This window comes from Neofelis nebulosa, chromosome 8 (assembly GCF_028018385.1).
Source record: "Neofelis nebulosa isolate mNeoNeb1 chromosome 8, mNeoNeb1.pri, whole genome shotgun sequence".
NCBI classification, from domain to species: Eukaryota; Metazoa; Chordata; class Mammalia; order Carnivora; family Felidae; genus Neofelis; species Neofelis nebulosa.
Genome location: NC_080789.1, coordinates 34,551,110 through 34,569,370, shown reverse-complemented (window position 1 = coordinate 34,569,370; position 18,261 = coordinate 34,551,110). Strand labels below are relative to the sequence as shown.

At 34.3% G+C, this 18,261-nt stretch overlaps 1 protein-coding gene across 5 annotated transcripts in view; it reads left to right on the top strand.

The window, feature by feature from the left end:
- LRRIQ1 (leucine rich repeats and IQ motif containing 1) overlaps positions 1 to 18,261 on the top strand; it is a 215,974-nt gene that overhangs the window by 75,694 nt on the left and 122,019 nt on the right. For all 5 annotated transcript variants that reach the window (XM_058741880.1, XM_058741878.1, XM_058741877.1 and 2 more), the window contains exons 15-17: positions 5,362 to 5,541; positions 8,094 to 8,540; positions 12,722 to 12,932. In XM_058741880.1, coding sequence (XP_058597863.1) covers positions 5,362 to 5,541; positions 8,094 to 8,540; positions 12,722 to 12,932 — 838 coding nt within the window. The remainder of the gene's footprint in view (positions 1 to 5,361; positions 5,542 to 8,093; positions 8,541 to 12,721; positions 12,933 to 18,261) is intronic.

The window sequence follows — 18,261 nt, the reverse complement described above, 5'->3', positions numbered from 1 at the left end:
TAAAGAAACATTTTTAAAAAATTAAAAAAACAAAACAATAGTTCTGGCAAAGAGAGGGGGAGACACAGGAAGGGGCACCTGGGTGGCTCAGTTGGTTGAGCATCCAACTTCGGCTCAGGTCATGGTCTTGCAGTTTGTGAGTTCGAGGCCCGCATCAGGCTGTGTGCTGACAGCTTGCTCAGAGGCTGGAGCCTGCTTCAGATTCTGTGTCTCCCCCTCCCTCTCCCCCTCCCCTGCTCATGCTCTGTGTCTCTCTGTCTCTCAATAATAAATAAACGTTAAAAAAATTAAAATGCAAACCTCCCCAGAACCTACCAACAGAGGTCTTTGGTGTAAGTGAATTTAAAAAATTATCCCAGGTACTACTGATACAGTAGTTCAAGGAAGATCTTTGGAGAGACCCTGCCCTGCAAGGTTGGAGACACACATAGAGATTTAGCCTTGAATTACCATCACAATGGATTTAGAGAGTGACTAAGATAAAGAACACATATGTGAGACTCTGTGGTTCTCATGATTGCAGCATGAGTATTTTCTTCATTTTGTTGACATCTTCTTAATTAGACAAAATGACACCTGAAAGATGGCTGTTCAAGAGGGTCTCAAGTGTTACTTCATCTGCAATATCACTGTAGGTCCAGGATCCCATTGAAAAGTATTATAGATCCAACAGCTTATTGTTATTGTTCAACCAGAACTAACTGAACAATAGAAATAAAAAAATCAGCTTTACCTTTTTAAAAAAAATTTTTTAATGTTTATTTTTTTAAGGGAGAGACAGAGCACGGGCAGGGGAGGGGCAGAAGTAGAGGGAGACACAGAATCTGAAGCAGGCTTCAGGCTCCAAGCTGTCAGCACAGAGCCTGACGCGGAGCTTTAACTCATGAACTGTAAGAGCATGACCTGAGCTGAAGTCAGTCGCTTAACCAACTGAGCCACCCAGGTGCCCCAGCTTTATCTAAGTCTTAAGAGATCCAAATCATAATAAGAAAATCTGCTTTATTAATTTTCCTTATAAGCAATATACCTATTTTAAAGACCAAAGCAGGCCATTAGCATACCTCATTCCTTCTGCTGATCAGGTCCACTCTGGAGACCAAATTGTCAGAGAGACATTTGCATGGTACACAAGGAATTAAAACTGTTGGTTATTGTCTAGGGCTGGTTCCATCACATTATTGAAGCCTTATGTTTGCTCTTCTGTATTTTAGGAGATGATCTAATGAAATAAGATCATCAATAGGATTAGAGCATGTTCTTTTTTAAGCTGTATAAACACCAATACAGTTTTAACTTTTACTACCCTTTATTATCACATTTCAAAAGCATCTTTATTTCATATATGGCATTTTATAGCCACGTTATTCTGACATGTCATGTCTTGAAGAAAACTTGACTGTATACTTGAGGGAGATTTAGACTGCAATATAGTTTCATTACTAATGTAATAAACAATTTGATAGGATAGAATATGGATAGTTAATCTCTCCATTATATTTTAATTATTACCAGCTTCAATTTCAGAGCTTAACCTTTCCTTGCTTTGATGGTAGCCTCAGTCAAAGATTTCATGTTATATTTAGTATTGTACCTCTGTGATGAATAGCCATTATCTTAATTAGCATTCTGTTTTTGAACCACATCTTAAAATGAATCCAAACAGAAATGCAATATATGCTAGCTATTTAACCTTTTATAGTAAGTGCGGTAGTTTATGATATGACCAATATTGGTATCTTCAAGCCTAAAAAAAAAGAAAAAAAGCTTTAAAAAGTTCCGAATAAATGGACCCTAGTCTTCACTTGATTTTAGCCAAAAGGCCAAGAAGTGATGGACCCAAGTTTTCTTAACTAGATTAAGCCCTTTAACACTGTAAAACATCTGATAGTTATCTTAAACATAATCTGTTTGCTTTCCCTCTTGCCTTATTTAAATATCTGCAAGAGAAAAAAGGTATTATTTCTCAAAGGGTTGAGGGAGGTAAGCATGGGAAATTAATCATGTATCCTGAGTAAATGAAAAACTGTGACGTTCTTCTCTTTTTTTGCTTTCATTAAAGGAAATGTATTTATACATTTCTTGTGATTATCTTTTATTAAATACCAAGACTATCAAGATCATAACTATACATAGTAATGTGTTATGACTTTAGTTGGGCCTTGGCATTTTTGCCTCAGTGGACCACTTTCTTTATTTATATATAAAGTATACATAAACATGTAAATATAAATCTATATAAATATAAGTTATATATAAATTATTATATAAAGTATTTCTATAAATATAAAAATTATATTTTACAATTGTGTTTGTATAAATGGATATGTTGATCCTGACTATATACCATCTAGGTGGAAGGAGTACCTGACTGGAGTTTTCTTTCTTAAACCTTGGCATTTTTGTAATCTTATCTTGCTGTCCTTCATTTAGTTTTTAGAGAACTGTGAGTTTGTCTTATTTTGTGTTTTAATTAAAAACTTTATATTTGGGGGCCATGTGGGTAGCTTAGTCAGTTAAGCATCTGGCTCTTGATTTCAGCTCAGGTCATAATCTCATGATTCATGAAATTGATCCCCGTGTTGGGCTCCACACTGACAGTGCAGATCCTGCTTGGGATTCTCTCTCTCTCTCTCTCTCTCTCTCTCTCTCTCTCTCTCTCTTTCTCTGCCCCTTCCCCACTTGTACTCTGTCTCTCAAAATAAATAAATAAACATTAAAAAACTTTATATTTTAGAGAAGGTCAGGTTATCAAAATTAAGCAGAAAATACAGACAATTCCCAGGTATACCCTGTCCCCACACATAGACAACCTCCCCGACTATCAGCATCCTACACCAAAGTGGTATACCTGTTATAATTGATGAACCTACATCAACATATCATTATCACCTGAAGTCCATACTTTACATTAGGGTTTGTTCTTGGTGTTGTGTATTCTATGGATTTTGACAAATGTATAATGACATGTATTCGCTATATAGTAGTATCATACGGAATAGTTTCACTGTCCTAAAAATGCTCTGTGCTTTGCCTGTTCATCCCTCCCTTCACCTTAATCCCTGGAAAACACTGATCTTTTTACTGTCTCAGTTTTGACTTTTTTCAAGAATTTCATATAGTTGGAATTGTACAGCATGTAGCCCTATCCGATTGTCTTTTTTCACTTAGTAATATGCATTTAAGAATCTTCCCTACTCATGGCCTAATAGTTCATCTCTTTTTAGTGCTGAATAATACTCCTTTGTATGGATATAACTCAGTTTATTTATCCTTTCACCTACTGAAGGACATCTTGGTTGTTTCCGGGTTTTGGCAATTACAAATAAAGCTGCTATAAACATCTGTGTGGAGATTTTGGTGCAGATATAGTTTTTAATTCATTTAGGTAAATCTGAGAAGCACATTGCTGGATCGTATAGTAAAAGTATGTTAACTTTTGTAAGAAACCACCAAACTATCTTCCGAAATAGCTGCACTGATTCCACATTTCCACCAGCACGAGTGAGGGTTTTTATTACTTCACGTCCTCACCAGTGTTTGGAATTGTCAGCATTTTGAATTGGCCATTCTAATAGATAATAGTATCTTGTTATTTTAATTTACAATTTTCTAATGACAAATGATGTTGAATATCTTTCATATACTTACCATCTGTATATTTTCTTTGGTGAGGGGTCTATTAAGTTTTATGGCCCATTTTTTAATTGGTGTATTTATTTTCTTATTGAGCTTTAAAATTTCTTCATATATTTTGTATAACAACCCTTTATCAGATATTTTTCCTAGTATATGGCTTCTCTTCACATTCTCTCGATACTCTCTTTCACAGGGCAGAAGTTTTTAATTTTAATGAAGTCCATCTTATCAATTATTTCTTTCATGAATTGTATCTTTGGTGTTATTATTATCAAAAAGTCATCATTATACCAGTGCCGTCTAATTTTTTCTCCTATGTTATCTTCTAGTAGTTTTATGGTTTTGCATTTTACATTTAGGTATATGACCCATTTTGAGTTAAATTTTTGAAGGATACAAAGTCTGTGTCTAGATTCACTTTTTTGCATGTAAATGTCTGATTGTTCTAGCATCATTTATCTTTGTTCCATTGTATTGCCTTTGCTTCTTTGTCAAAGATTAGTTGACTGATCCACTTTAGTAGATTCATGGAGGTCTACTTCTGGGTTCTCTCTTCTCTTCCATTGATGTATTTGTCTGTCTCTCTTCCATTGATAAATGTGTCTATTCTTTTGCCAATACCATACTGTCATGATTACTGTGGCTTTGTAGTAAGTGTGAAGTCAAAAGTGTTAGTTTTCCAACTTTTTTCTTCTTTTTCAGTGTGGAAATGACTATTCTTGTTTGTTTTTTGTTTTTGTCTTTTTGGATTTGTTGTTGTTGTTTTTTGGCTTCTTTTTGTAAATTTTAGTATCATTTTGTTGATATACACAAAATACCTTACTGGTACTTTTAGTGAAGTTGCATTGCATCTAAAGATCAAGTTGAGAAGGAATGATCTCTTGAATAATTTTGAACTTCCTATCTATGAAAATATCTTCATTGGACATCTTCCCATTTATTTAGTTCGTTGATATCTTTCATCAGTTTTGTACTTTTCCTCGTAAGAAATTTAGTTTCTAACTAAGGGGGATTTATTCATTCAAGAAGTCCATTTTACCCCTTTGACCATTAATGGCCTTGTGAAAAGAGGCCCACAGTACCCTTGTGAAAGGATTGGGTAAATACTTATAAATGGCTAGGCCTGGTGGAAAGCTCTTGCTTTCTGGTTTGGTTTTTCACACCATTAGCCTTTTAAATTGGTACAGACTTCTGTGCCTACTTTGGATATTTTTATTATCATAATTTTTAGCAAGATTTAAGAAGAAATATAAGTTTAGATTTTTCAGATCATGATAAACAAGGTGATTGTTTACTACTCTGGTTTTAGCCCTACTCTTAACTATGTTTTACTAAGAGAAACAATCAGAATTTACCTCTACTTCTAAAATAAACAACAAATTTCAGTAGTTTTATTTTAATCATCATATTTTTAAAATACTGTATCTGATATTATTTTTTTATAATGTAGCTTTTTATTTACTCCCAGCCCAAGTTTCCATCTGTTAAATTTCCCATTTATGTTATAGAAGAAAATGGTTAAATGTTTGTCAAGTCTCTAAAATTTAACTTTGTACATGACATGATACCATAGAAATTTTTAACAAATTTAACAGTATCATTTTCTCTACAAAATCAATAGCATTTTCTGAGATATACTCTGTGTTTATATTGTTTAAATAATAGGTATATGGTTATTTTAGATATAAACTTCAAGATTATTCATTTTTTTCCTGCTTTCAATAGGCATTCTCTACTTAAAGTGTTACCGGCTCTAAGAATCCTCAATGGTGAAATGATAAACTCTTGTTCAGAAAGGCAGACTGAAGAATACTATCAATCAGAATTAGGACGTTTCTTGGTACTTTGTCAGTCCCAGATTCAAGAATTCAACTTACTAATTGAAAAGTATATTACTGTGAAAGGGTAAGACTGTTCTCTTCTCATAATTTAAAGAAATAATGCAATTTATGTATATAATTTAAAAAATATGCTGATTAATACAGTGATTTTTTTTAAAATTAGTACTGTGTGTTTTAAGGATATTCTCTTAAAAACACAATTTAAAATATAATTTCAATGCTAAAGTGTTAGATAAGGTAAGTGAAATCATGAGGATAGCTTCAAGACAAGAATCAAACATCCATTCAGTCAGTCATTCAATGAATCAGTCATAAATTTATTTGACAGTGATTGTAAACAAAATACACAATAAGCTAAGTTTTATACTTTATCTTCAAAGAATTAACAGATTAGCATAAGAGAAAATTAGACAAACAGTTACAATGGAGCAAGGCATACAACATTTATTATATATTAGATATATTGTACATATATTAATATATTCAAATATTATGAGCGCACAGTAGATAAGAGCAGTCAACACATGCACATATTCAGAAGAACAGAAGTTGAGAGTAGAATCCTAATTAGATATAAAAGAAAGAGAATTTCCCATTCCCCATCCAAAATTCAGGGTACGTTACTATGAATGAAGTATATTTGATCTTTCTATAACTGTATATTCTTTTATTTTTAAAGATTTTTAATATTTTTTATTGAGAGAGAGAGCATGAGTGGGGAAGGAGCAGAGAGAAGGAGAGAGAGGATCTCAAGCAGGCTCTGCACTGTCAGCACAGAGACCAGTGTGGGGCTTGATCTTACAAATCATGAGATCATGACCTGAGCCAAAATCAAAACTTGATCGCTTAACTGACTGAGCCACCTGGACACCCCTCTATAATTATATTTTCTAATTTGCATTGCTCCAGAAAACACAAATGAAAAAGGAAAGTGATTTCATATTTCACTTATGATGACTCTCCATTAAAACTGGAATTATAATTGTAATATGCGCTTCTAAATACCTAAACTTAATTTTTAAATTATTGCTCTTTGCACTTTCATACATGCCCATCTACATAAGATTTGGTTTTTCTATTTAAATATTTTTGTATGTAGTCCATTCATATTAAAAACAAATCTCACAGCTTTTAAATAATCCCAATTGTCTGGGGCACCTAGGTGCCTGGTGGCTCAGTTGGTTAAGCATCCGACTCTTGATTTTGGCTCAGGTCATGATCTTGATCTCACTGCTTGTGACTTGGAGCCCCACCTCAGGCTCTACACTGACTGTGCGGAGCCTGCTTGGGATTCTTTTTCTCTCCCTCTCTCTCTGCCTCTTGCTTGTTCTCTCTCTCTCTCTCTCTCTCAAAAATAATAATTGTTACAGATAATTAATTTTTACTTTTAATAAAGACTAAGGTTATTTACATTTATTTTGTGCAAAACTAAACATACTTCCTTGAATATGTATGGTAATATGAATTTTTTTGTTTAAAGGTGACCCTTGATATCTCTCAGGTTGAAACATTGATTTCTCAATTCCTTTGGATAATCCATTGTCATTGCAATTTGTTTCATTTTGGCATTGATAATGGAAAATATACTATATTTTATATTAATAATAAATGGTGAATTCAATACCTAATTAATAACCACTTGATATCCCAATATTGAATTGAAACTTTTATACATTATTAGCCACCAAAATGAATGAAATACAAAATATCAAAAATATATATTGGAGGAGACTATGCTAATGTCTGATAATACCTTTGTGAACACAAGACTATTTATCTCTACATATAGGAACTATAACTTTCATTTTTATGGTATGGTTAAAAGTCTTGTATTTATTTATATCCTGCAAGAAAAAGATAAGACAGCTTGTGGCTATATATTAAATATAGTTAGAAAATATACAGTTGGAGTAAGTAAAATTAAAAAAAAATAAATAATGGGAGGTAAATAAAGTGTAGCCAAGAAAAAGGCTCATACAAGTGCAAAGTTCTTTATATTTGCTACTGAGATCCTCAAATCTGGCAAACAGAAAGTTTGATTAATTACATAAGCCATAGATAGCCTCCATAAGATAAAAATTCAACAATTGTTTAAGAGAATCACCACCATTTATATCTTAAAGTATTTGAATTCTCTTTGCAATGGATTGTTTTTCCAGAGAAAAAGGGGAATAAAACTTTCCCATAATATAAATTCTTTGTTTAAAAGTCCAATACAAATATTTTGCATGGCAAGAGTCAATGTAGAAAGTACTTTTAACTTTGTTTCATAAATAACTTCTCCAAATTTAGGCAGCCATGATCTCTCATGTTTATGGTAGTAAAAGCATGGATTTTTCTCATTCAATTGTACCAAAAATACCTAGAATAAAAATGGTTCTAAAACTTCCAGACATTTTGTCTGGATTGACGGATCTAAATTAGCTAAACAAATATTTTCAAATTTTGTTAGAAATGAGATCAATTTCTATATAAACAACCAGAAATAAGTTTTTAATGAATATTGTAGTAAAGCTTAATTTTCATGTCAAACCACACAAGGGAAATTTCCAAAACCTATATAAGTTTTAATATTGGTGATATAGTTCTTATTAAATGTCTTCTTTATTTGTTTAGAAATTTGGTCACCCTGGATGCTGCAGAAAATCTCTGCCATTATTTTAAGAAATTAATGACACTTAGTAATGAATGCCGATATGCACATGAACACGGGGATGCATGTATCACCCAGAGAGAAGAATCAGAAGTCCAGCAAAATCATTTAGCTACAGATAGTGATAGCATCCTGCAAAATAGAGTTCTCCGGTCTTGTGCAGACAGGTATAAACTGGAATCACCAGATATTTCTGAGAAATGGATGAATTCTGACTCTAGTCATTCTACATCAACCAAATCCTCTTTATGTGAAGATACAGAAGGAAGAAATCAGGGAGAAATAGCAGACCAGAAGAGAGAAGACAGCAAATTAAACAGTATCCCCACTAAAAGAATCCCATTTGTGGAAACAGTAATGACAAGTTCTCTGCTGAGGAATTGCCAAAATATTGGACATCGTAATAAAATGTAAGACTTAATACACCGTTTTTCTTTACATTGTATATTTTGTATTTTTTATTGATAGTATTCATCCATGTTTTGGTAAAGGATTTAAATCACTATTGTATTTCATATGAATTCCTTTAATTATGTTTTTATGATGTGTACAAATTATTAATTATAGTATGTATGAATTTGAATTTTGGCAGGTTCTGATTTAGTTGACTAGTATTTCATTGAAAATAAGTACATGTAAAATTATTCTTTCTGCTTTCTAATCTTTAAACAATTAAAATGAATTTTTAAGAAAAAATAAAACACTCTGCTATTCTAAAAATAATATAAAGAAAACTTGCTGAATAATCAGGTAATTTCATTTTTAAAAGTATACCTTTTCATGTACTATGTCTTTGCTTCTTTTTTTTTAATTTTTAAAAAAAAATTTTTTTCAACGTTTTTTATTTATTTTTGGGACAGAGAGAGACAGAGCATGAACGGGGGAGGGGCAGAGAGAGAGGGAGACACAGAATCAGAAACAGGCTCCAGGCTCCGAGCCATCAGCCCAGAGCCTGACGCGGGGCTCGAACTCACGGACCACAAGATCGTGACCTGGCTGAAGTCGGACGCTTAACCGACTGCGCCACCCAGGCGCCCCTGTCTTTGCTTCTTGATCTCAGAATAATTTAATAAGCATCTATGCAAATATTTGAATGCATGTGCTATAATTTTTGTTGGCATAACAACCTATAAAGTATGCCAATATTCTTTGATATTAATCACATAAACCTCTTCCAACTATTAAATACTTTAATTTTTAATTTTTTTCTTTCAAGTTTTTATTTAAATTCCAGTTAACATACAGTATATTAGTTTCAAGTGTAGGATTTAGTGATTCATCACTTATATACAACACCTAGTGTTCATCATACAAGTACCCTCCTTAGTACACATCACCCATTTAACCCATCCCCCCACCCACCTCCTGTTCTTAATAGTTAAGAGTCTGTTTTATGGTTTGCCAACTTTTAAATACTTTTATAAAGCTAATGGCTTTAATTTTTTAATCGAACCAGAAAAGATAAATATTACTTCAGCTTGTCAACTTTTTTCTTTTTTTACTGTTGGCCTCACTGTCAAGCCAACAAATAAAAAAAATGGTTAAATTTAGCTTTTCCTAAAATAACAGGTGCTGAATAGGGCAGAATGCAGAAAATCACAGTAGCTGACCTTATTTTTCCCAGTCTTTATTCTTTCAGAAGTTGTCAGTGTGAATGGTGATTTCTTTTCTGAAAGCTATATTAAAAAGTTTGATATGCTAAAACTAAGATGTATTCCTTGTGCAAAAATTTTTTAAATTTTCTTGAAAGTGGCTCTAGGGGCGCCTGGGTGGCGCAGTCGGTTAAGCGTCCGACTTCAGCCAGGTCACGATCTCGCAGTCCGTGAGTTCGAGCCCCGCGTCAGGCTCTGGGCTGATGGCTCGGAGCCTGGAGCCTATTTCCGATTCTGTGTCTCCCTCTCTCTCTGCCCCTCCCCCGTTCATGCTCTGTCTCTCTCTGTCCCAAAAATAAATTAAAAACGTTGAAAAAAAAAAAAAAAAAAAGAAAGTGGCTCTAATATTTTCTCCTTTATATTTCATCAGTTTATTTAATCAATTACTTTTGCTCTGTAAGGGAGGAAAAATATCATCTTTTACTTCCACCCTTCTAAGTTCTCAGCTGGTATCCCTGAAACAAAAGGTAAATTAATAAGAGAAAAGCATAAAAATGTATTTAATATGTTTCACATGACATGGAAGTCTTCCTAAAGAAGTAAGACCTGAAGAAATAGTTAAACCTGAGCAATTTCGTATCAGGTTTGATAAAGAATAGAAGGTTGTGGAAAATATAATTAGGGCAAAGGGTATAAGCTAAGTGTAGTAAACTGGGGTAAATTTAGCAAGGCCTGTTGATTCAGATTCTTCTTGTCATCCATCTTCAGATGAGAATGCTTCTTTTCTCTAGGTACATGAAGGCCACCTCTCACAGGAGGGTCTTATGGCCTGCTTCTGGTGAAGGTCAAAAAGTCCTTCCTGGACATGCTGTTTCTCAAATTCCTACAGCTTAAAATATTTAGTATACCAGGATGCCGTGTTTTGAGGTAGCATATTCTGAACCCCATCAACTCCAAACACTCCAGACCCTGCCTATTGTAATTTCATATAAACAACATGTAGAACTTCTTAATCTGTTATCAATAAAATAACTAAATGATGATAATAAGGAAGGATTGCGAACTGAAAATATAGACAAGCCAAGGAGCTAAAGAATAACGAGAAAAGAAAATGTACCCATTTACTGAACCTCACCATTCAGTGTTTCAGGAAGATTCACTGTCAGTTGTGTAGATATTTCCTAAGTATGATTTACATGTGTTCTTATGCTAAGGGCATTTTATCATTATGATTTTTGCCAAAAAAAAAAAAAAGATAATGATGGTGATGGTGATGATGGTAGGCACCTCTGATACAAGCTGTTTTTCTCAACATGGAAACATCTTACATTCAGGAAGCCCCAAAGTCATCATGTTTACCTGCTTTCAGTGTAGTAAAAAGCAGTCTTTGTGTTAGTGTAACTGAGGAAAATATCCCTCACTGTTGTTGTTTCCCTTGGGAAATTTTGATGATGTTGGGCTGAGGAATTCAGGCACTCAATGACTGGTGAGCTTTAGAAGAAATTTACAGTAACAGTCAGTGAAACTTGTATGCATTTGTAGAAAAATACAAGATGCTGTCTGAGCTTAAATGAGTTTTCTTACAAGCCTTTCACTTTTTACCAGTTATAAATGATAAATACATTTTCAGATTATTTATCAGCCAAAATACCAATTATAGTGCTTTAAAAACTTCCTAACTTGTTTCTGTTCAAAAGAAGAAAGAATGAATTGATAATTGAACAACTGAATACAAATTAAATCCATTGCAAAATTTATAGTTCTGTTTACCCTACAGAAGGACATGATTTGTTGGAATGTGATTATTTTTTCTAAGCATGTGGAGTTCAAGTAGTTTATCTTAGGTCAGAAGTTTTATCCATTAACTTTAACTTTCTATTCATAGCAAAATAGATTGAAGTCTTCTACAGGGTTTAAGTAAAATTATGGATGATAACAATAGTGATAATAAAGCAAAATAATGATAAAAATGGTTACATCATTCCTAATTTCCCACAAATATACTACTATGAGAAAAAACAATGTGTGATCTTGTCTGGCAGAGTTTATGACTCAATTCCACTTTGCCTTAAACTTACTAGTATGAGGAAGGAGAAAATTTCATTTGAATTGCCAATAATTATAAAATTACTGAAAACTGTTTTAATGCAAGGGATATATATATGCAAGAATCACTTCTCCTTCATGTGCCTTTTAAACTAAACTCTGGAATTTAAAGAGCACTTAAGACAGAATAACTAGTATTTTGACTATACTCAGTACCTTGATAATATTCCTGCAATAATCTGTGTGGAAAAAGGGAAATTTATCCAATTAGGAAGAGTTAAAAGGTGAAGCACACTGAGAACCCACTTACTATCATTGTTATTCAAATTTTGCTAATATTGCTGGGCAGCCTAGGGGGGTGTGGAAAAAACACAGCATTGATTGATTCAGTGCCTGAAATTGGCAAATAGATATAGGCTGGGAAAATGTTAGAATTTACTACTGGGTTTGTCATGATTTAATATTTGTCATGGGCAGGGAGGGAAGTGCAGCTAGTAATAACCTCACGGGTCCTTTCTCTTACAGTGGAGGGGGCCCTCCCTTCTGTCCAAGGCTAGTCTCTCCACTGTGAAGAAGATCACATCCTCTGTTGCAACTCAGCATAGGCTCCTGCATTGTCCCTTTTTGCAACATCATCACTTTCCCCCCTTTCTACTTGATCAACATATTCCGTTATCATACAAAAATCTTGGTATTATTTTCCTCCTTAAAAGAAACAAACAAAAACCCCCTAGTCCTCACATCCCTCTCTAAATTACTGGCCCGTTTCTCTTCTTCAGATTTGAAGGTTTTCCGTACCATTTTTACCTATATGCCTATTGTTAAACAAAAGATGTTCTTATTTTTAAATAATACTTGATGCAGTTCATGTTTATACATACAGTTTATGAGGACCTCTTACCTACAACTGTTTTTATGGGTTCTAACCATGTTTTCTTTCCTCTTCTGAATAGTATGGCAGCTTTGGTAATCCAGGCACACTGGCGTGGTTACATGGTACGCAGACAGATTAATTTCTCTACAAGGCTACATACTGCTGCAGTAGGACCCCTGACATTCCAACCCAATGACTGCATCAAGAATAAAACTATTTTAAAGGAAGAAAAAAGGGAAAACACCGTGAATATCCAAGAACAGAGGGAAAAGGCTGCTATTCTTATTCAGGTTAGCTTTAATCTTTTGGTGAAATAGTCCTGAGAGATGTAGTTGTCATCTTTCACTGAGTAATTCTATATAATGGACAACCCACGGATGTCAGTGATTTACAGCTACTGGATTTGCTTCTTACTTAGTTAGGTGACATGTAGGCCATAGGTTGGCTGTGCCTGTGCTTAGTATCTAGGGTGAAAGAGTAGCCTATAATTTAGAAATACATTTCTCATGACCAAGGGCCAAACTGAGCCACACAATCATATTTAAAGCTTCTGATCAGATATGCCATTTGCCATATTTGGTAACATTTGATTAGCCATAGCAACTCTCACTTGGCCTAATCTAGAGCTCTTTTTAGAAGCATGTTTAAAAATCTACTAAAATAATTGTTAAAGTTCTCCAAATACACGTTTTAATGAGAAATTCAGGGAGCAAGTATTGAATAGACTTGATTCAACCTCACCAAGATCAGATTTTGAAGTGAAGTTCAACCTAATCACATTCATCCTATTATTTATTTATTCATCAAATATTTTTTAGAATCTACTATTCGTCAAGCACTATTATGGGCTTAGGAACCATAACTATAAACAAACTGTATAAGTTCTCTGCCCTCATGGAATTTACATTCTAGTGGAAGAGGCAGAACTAAAAAAATACATAAATATAAAATAAACTAAATAAATACATAAAACTAAATAATGCTAAATAAATACATAAGCTAAATAAACTAAATAAATACATAATGGTACCGAATTGAAAGAGAGTAACCAAAAAATTAGTTTTTCCTTTTATCCATTCTTTCAACAAATATTTCTTGGCACAAAAATCTCACTAGCTTACATTCTGTTGGGATGTGCAGTTAGTAAATAAATATGTTAGTGATAAGTACGAAGAGGAAAAATAAAGCAGGATAAACAGGACAGGAGTATAAAGGGAAAGTTTATCATTTTAGATATGATGGAAATGGAAGACCAGAAAACGTGACATTACAGTGACAGATTAAGCCATTGGCTATCTGGGGGAAGAACACTCCAGACAGTGGAATATCTGATCAAAGGCACTGATTTAGGAGCATACTGCAGTGTTTATAAAGAGCAACAAGAAGCCAGGGTGACTAGACAGTGATGGAGGGGAGAAGGGTAACACTTACAAATCATAAGTCAGTGTAAAGACTTTGGCTTGTCATCTGAATGACATGGGAAGATATAGGAATCTGAGCAGTAGGCTCACATGATCAAGTTTCCTTTATGTTGTGATTATACTGTAGGAAGGCAGGGGTAGAAGCAGCAAAATCAGTTAGGGGATATTACAGCAATTCAGACAAGGGATAATGGTAGCATGAGGCCAGAGTGTTGCAGTAGAAGCAGTAAGAAAATCACAGGCCAGAATATATATTGGTTTATTTTGAAGGTAGAGCTGATAATATCAGTTCATGGGGGTGTGGTATGTAAGAGAGCGTAAGGAGTCACGGATGCCTCCAAGGTATTGGAATAACCAACTAGAGGAATAGCCTTAAAATTAAGTTGCTGGCTTTTACTACAAAAGCCATAGTTTTCAACATTATCTTTGCTATGGTTCTAATAAATATATTCAGTATTTCAGTTGACTTAATTTGTCTGAACTGTATTCCTAAGGGCAATGCATAGACATTACTAATGCCTGAATGGTGGTGGGAGTGGCGGGAGGGGATTCAATGGATTCAAGGAAACTCTGAGGAAAAGAAAGAACCTCAGTTACTATCTCAAAATATTATTCTGCAACATGAGAAATGAATATATCATGCAGACCAAACTCCCTCCTGTCATCAGTTGATAAGGAATACTTTGTTCAGCATTGATGGTACATGGATCTGAAACTTTTGCTTCATTCTGTTCAATGAAGAAACAGAAGTTTATCACTTTGTGAAACAGTCTAGTTCAGGGACTGATATCTCTGATGAATGTCCTTTTGTTGAGCTTCTGTGTATCATGACAAAAGTAAGCATAATTCAGCCTTGCAGCTTAGAGCAAGTCTCTTTTATTGTACACCATGGTATTTAAAATCACCTGAAGTGATCTCAGTTTCATTTTCTCTTCTCTTGCATACAGTCATCTGGTTACTTACAGCATTTGTATTAGTATGAATTCTAGACTGACTTACCATTCTAGAAAGCAGAGCACAAAGCAATAGAAAGAGCCTGGGCTTTAGAAGGAGCAAAATGAACATTTTATGATGGATGTGGTAGAGGCTGCTCTCTGCTCACTAAAACTCACATTCTCCCCTTCTTCCGAGCATACAGCCAGACTAGATATCCCACCTTCTCCTGCACTTTAGTATGGCTCTTTTTCTGAGTTCTAGTCAATACATTGTACATGAAAGACATGTACGCCACCTCCATGTCTGGATCATTAAACATTGCACAGATATCCCTTCATATTCTTTTCCCTTTCTGGTTGGCTGAAATGAAGACAGGTTTTGAGGCATCCTTGACAGCTGTCTGTCAGGATTACAGAGCTAGCAAGGTCTGGATACCTGAATCACCTTATGTTAACGTTTTGCCCCATGGTCTTTCTCACCCTCTTGTTGTTTGCCAGATGATTACAAAGTAATCCTTTAGGAGAGAACAAGTGTACAGTATGTTTTGGGAATGGGAGTTGATGGGAGTTGGAGGGAAAATAGATACAATTTCTTGGCCAGGGAATTAATTTGAATATGTGAGAAACATGAATTAATTGTAGATGGATTACTGGGGAAAAGTTAAGATCTTGACAGAAACAAATAAGCTAGAAGATGAATCTGGACATCTATAATACCTTTATTTCTCATAAACTGATCAGAGGTGGCTGGAGGAAAGTATCTATATATATCACACCAGAAAGACACACACTATATATTGTACTGTAGAGCTTTGGAGAAGTCCTGTCCCTGATGAGTTGGGCTGGATCCGTTGTGAACCACAGTGAGCTGATCCTTATTATTGAAAGCCTGGATTTAAGTTTCCCTTTATACCCTGTTTTCCCTAGGTCTCCATGTCACCTTGATATCTTCTGTAACCAACCCACCTCTCCCCACTCATCACTAGATTATTTGAAACAAATTCCAGATACCATTTCTTTTGTAAATATTTCAGTATGAATTTCCATAAGACCTATTGCTTTAAGTAGAACTACATTACCAACCAAAAATTGAAACTTATTTTTCAATATCACCAAATATCAAATCAATATTCAAATTTATATTGTTTTATCAATGTTTGTTTACAGATTTTTCTTAATCAAAATACAAATAAAGTCATCACTTTGCCTTTGGTTTAAATAATACTTAAAAGTCTTTTAAATACATAGTAACCCTCTCTCTTTTTTCCTTACAGTTTATTAAGGAAACTAGGTCTTTTCTCCTGTAGTTTTCTGCTTTCTGAGTTTTGCCAAATGTATCCCCATAGCATCAATACATGTTTCTTGGTTCCTTCTTTTTCTGTAAGCTGAAAGTTATAAAATTTGCTATTATTTGGGTGTTTTGTTTTGTTTTGTTTTGTTTTGTTTTGTTTTGTTTTGTTTTTTATCAAGAATACTTCAGGGGTGCCTGGGTGGCTCAGTCAGTGAAGTGTCTGACTTCAGCTCAGGTCATGATCTCAAGGTTCATGAGTTTGAGCCCCACATCGGGCTCTGTGCTGACAGCTCAAAGCCTGGATGGAGCCTGCTTCGGTTTCTGTGTCTCCCTCTCTCTCTGCCCCTCCTCTGCTCGTGCTCTCTCTCTTTCTCAAAAATGAATAAACATTTTTTAAAAAAGTTTAAAAAATGGATACCTCTAAGTGGTTGTATGTATTACAGTGAAGAAGCACATAATGTCTAGTTGCCTCTCTTTTAGGAATATTAGTGACCATTGATAATAATTGCCTAGGTCAATTCTTGTAAATAGTTTGCAAAATATTGATACTCTATGTGTAATTTCTTCATTTTTAAACAAAAAAAATGTCTATAGAGAGAAACTTTGTTTAATTGACTATGTAGTTTACCTTGAGGTGCAATTCGCTGGAAAGGCAGGTTAAATGCTTGATGCTTTTTTACCAAGTTTTAGATTAATAAGGTTTCCCAGTATCCTTCAGAGGTCACCATAATGTGTTCTATCATAATATACACATAAAATTTTTAAATATATGATGTTTAATTCCATTGCAATTTTACTCTTACTGATGCTCAAATTGTCCCTCATTTGGCCAGGTTAGCTTCAAATTAGCTTTTGTGACACAATTCAGTAGTTTTTAAAAACTTCCCTTCCTTTCTAATGTGCCATTATGTTTCAGGTTCATTTTGCATACATTTTGTGCCAGGCCTAGATTCAGACATTGCGCCAAAGATCTTTGGTTCCTTTAATGGAGATAATATTTAGAAACCCAGCCTGGGTTTAGGAGTGAATTAGGATCTTAGAGGTGTTGTTGTTACTGGTATGGTCATGGTTTCTAGATGTTTTTTCATTGTACGGAGCTTACAAATACATATTTTTAAGAAAAAGTATACCATGGGTTCATACTGATATTTTAATATTAAATTTAGGACTACAGGATTTTTACTTATTCGATTTTATATTTGCATCTTTTTTCTTCTATGGAAATTTCTGGTTCCCAATAACATTAACATAATTGTTCTTTATTTTTTTCCTCCTTTTCACTCTCCTTTCTGTGTGTGTGTGTGTGTGTGTGTGTGTGCGTGTGTGCGTATCTGTGTTTGTGTCTGTGTACACATGCACATACTTAGTGAAAATAAATAAGGACCATACAAATAAGAAAAAAAAAAACAGGCTATTTATTCAGAGACTGCTATAGCAAGGGACTCAGCCACTCTCAGTTGCCTTTGGCATAGTCTCAAAGGCAGGGGGGAGAGTAGGAAACCTTTAGTGGAGAAAGAGAGAGAGAAAAAAAAGATCTTCAGGTATGGTCTAATTGGAGGGTTTGGGCAGGGGGAAGGTATTAAAGCGGGCAGCTAGAAAGTAGGACATATTATGTGATTGGTTGGGAAGCTTATTTGGCTAGCTTTGGTTGATCCTGAGTTGGAAGTAGGAACAAAAGTAGGGAGGCTGACAGTCATTGACAAAATCTGGACCATTCTTGGCTACTTGTTGCCGAGGTTGTGGTTTGGCTTTCAAGGCTAGTTGCTGCAGAGGTTATGAGTGACTTCTATTGTCATGTATGTTCTGGCTATTGTCCATATGTTCCAGTTCTCCATATATAGATTTTCCATGATAACAATACCAATATTATTACTAACAATATGATTATTGAAAACATATTTAAGGTATCTTCTGTAGTTAAATTTGTCTTTTGAGTATATTTGACTAGGAATAAATATATTTTAAAGTCACT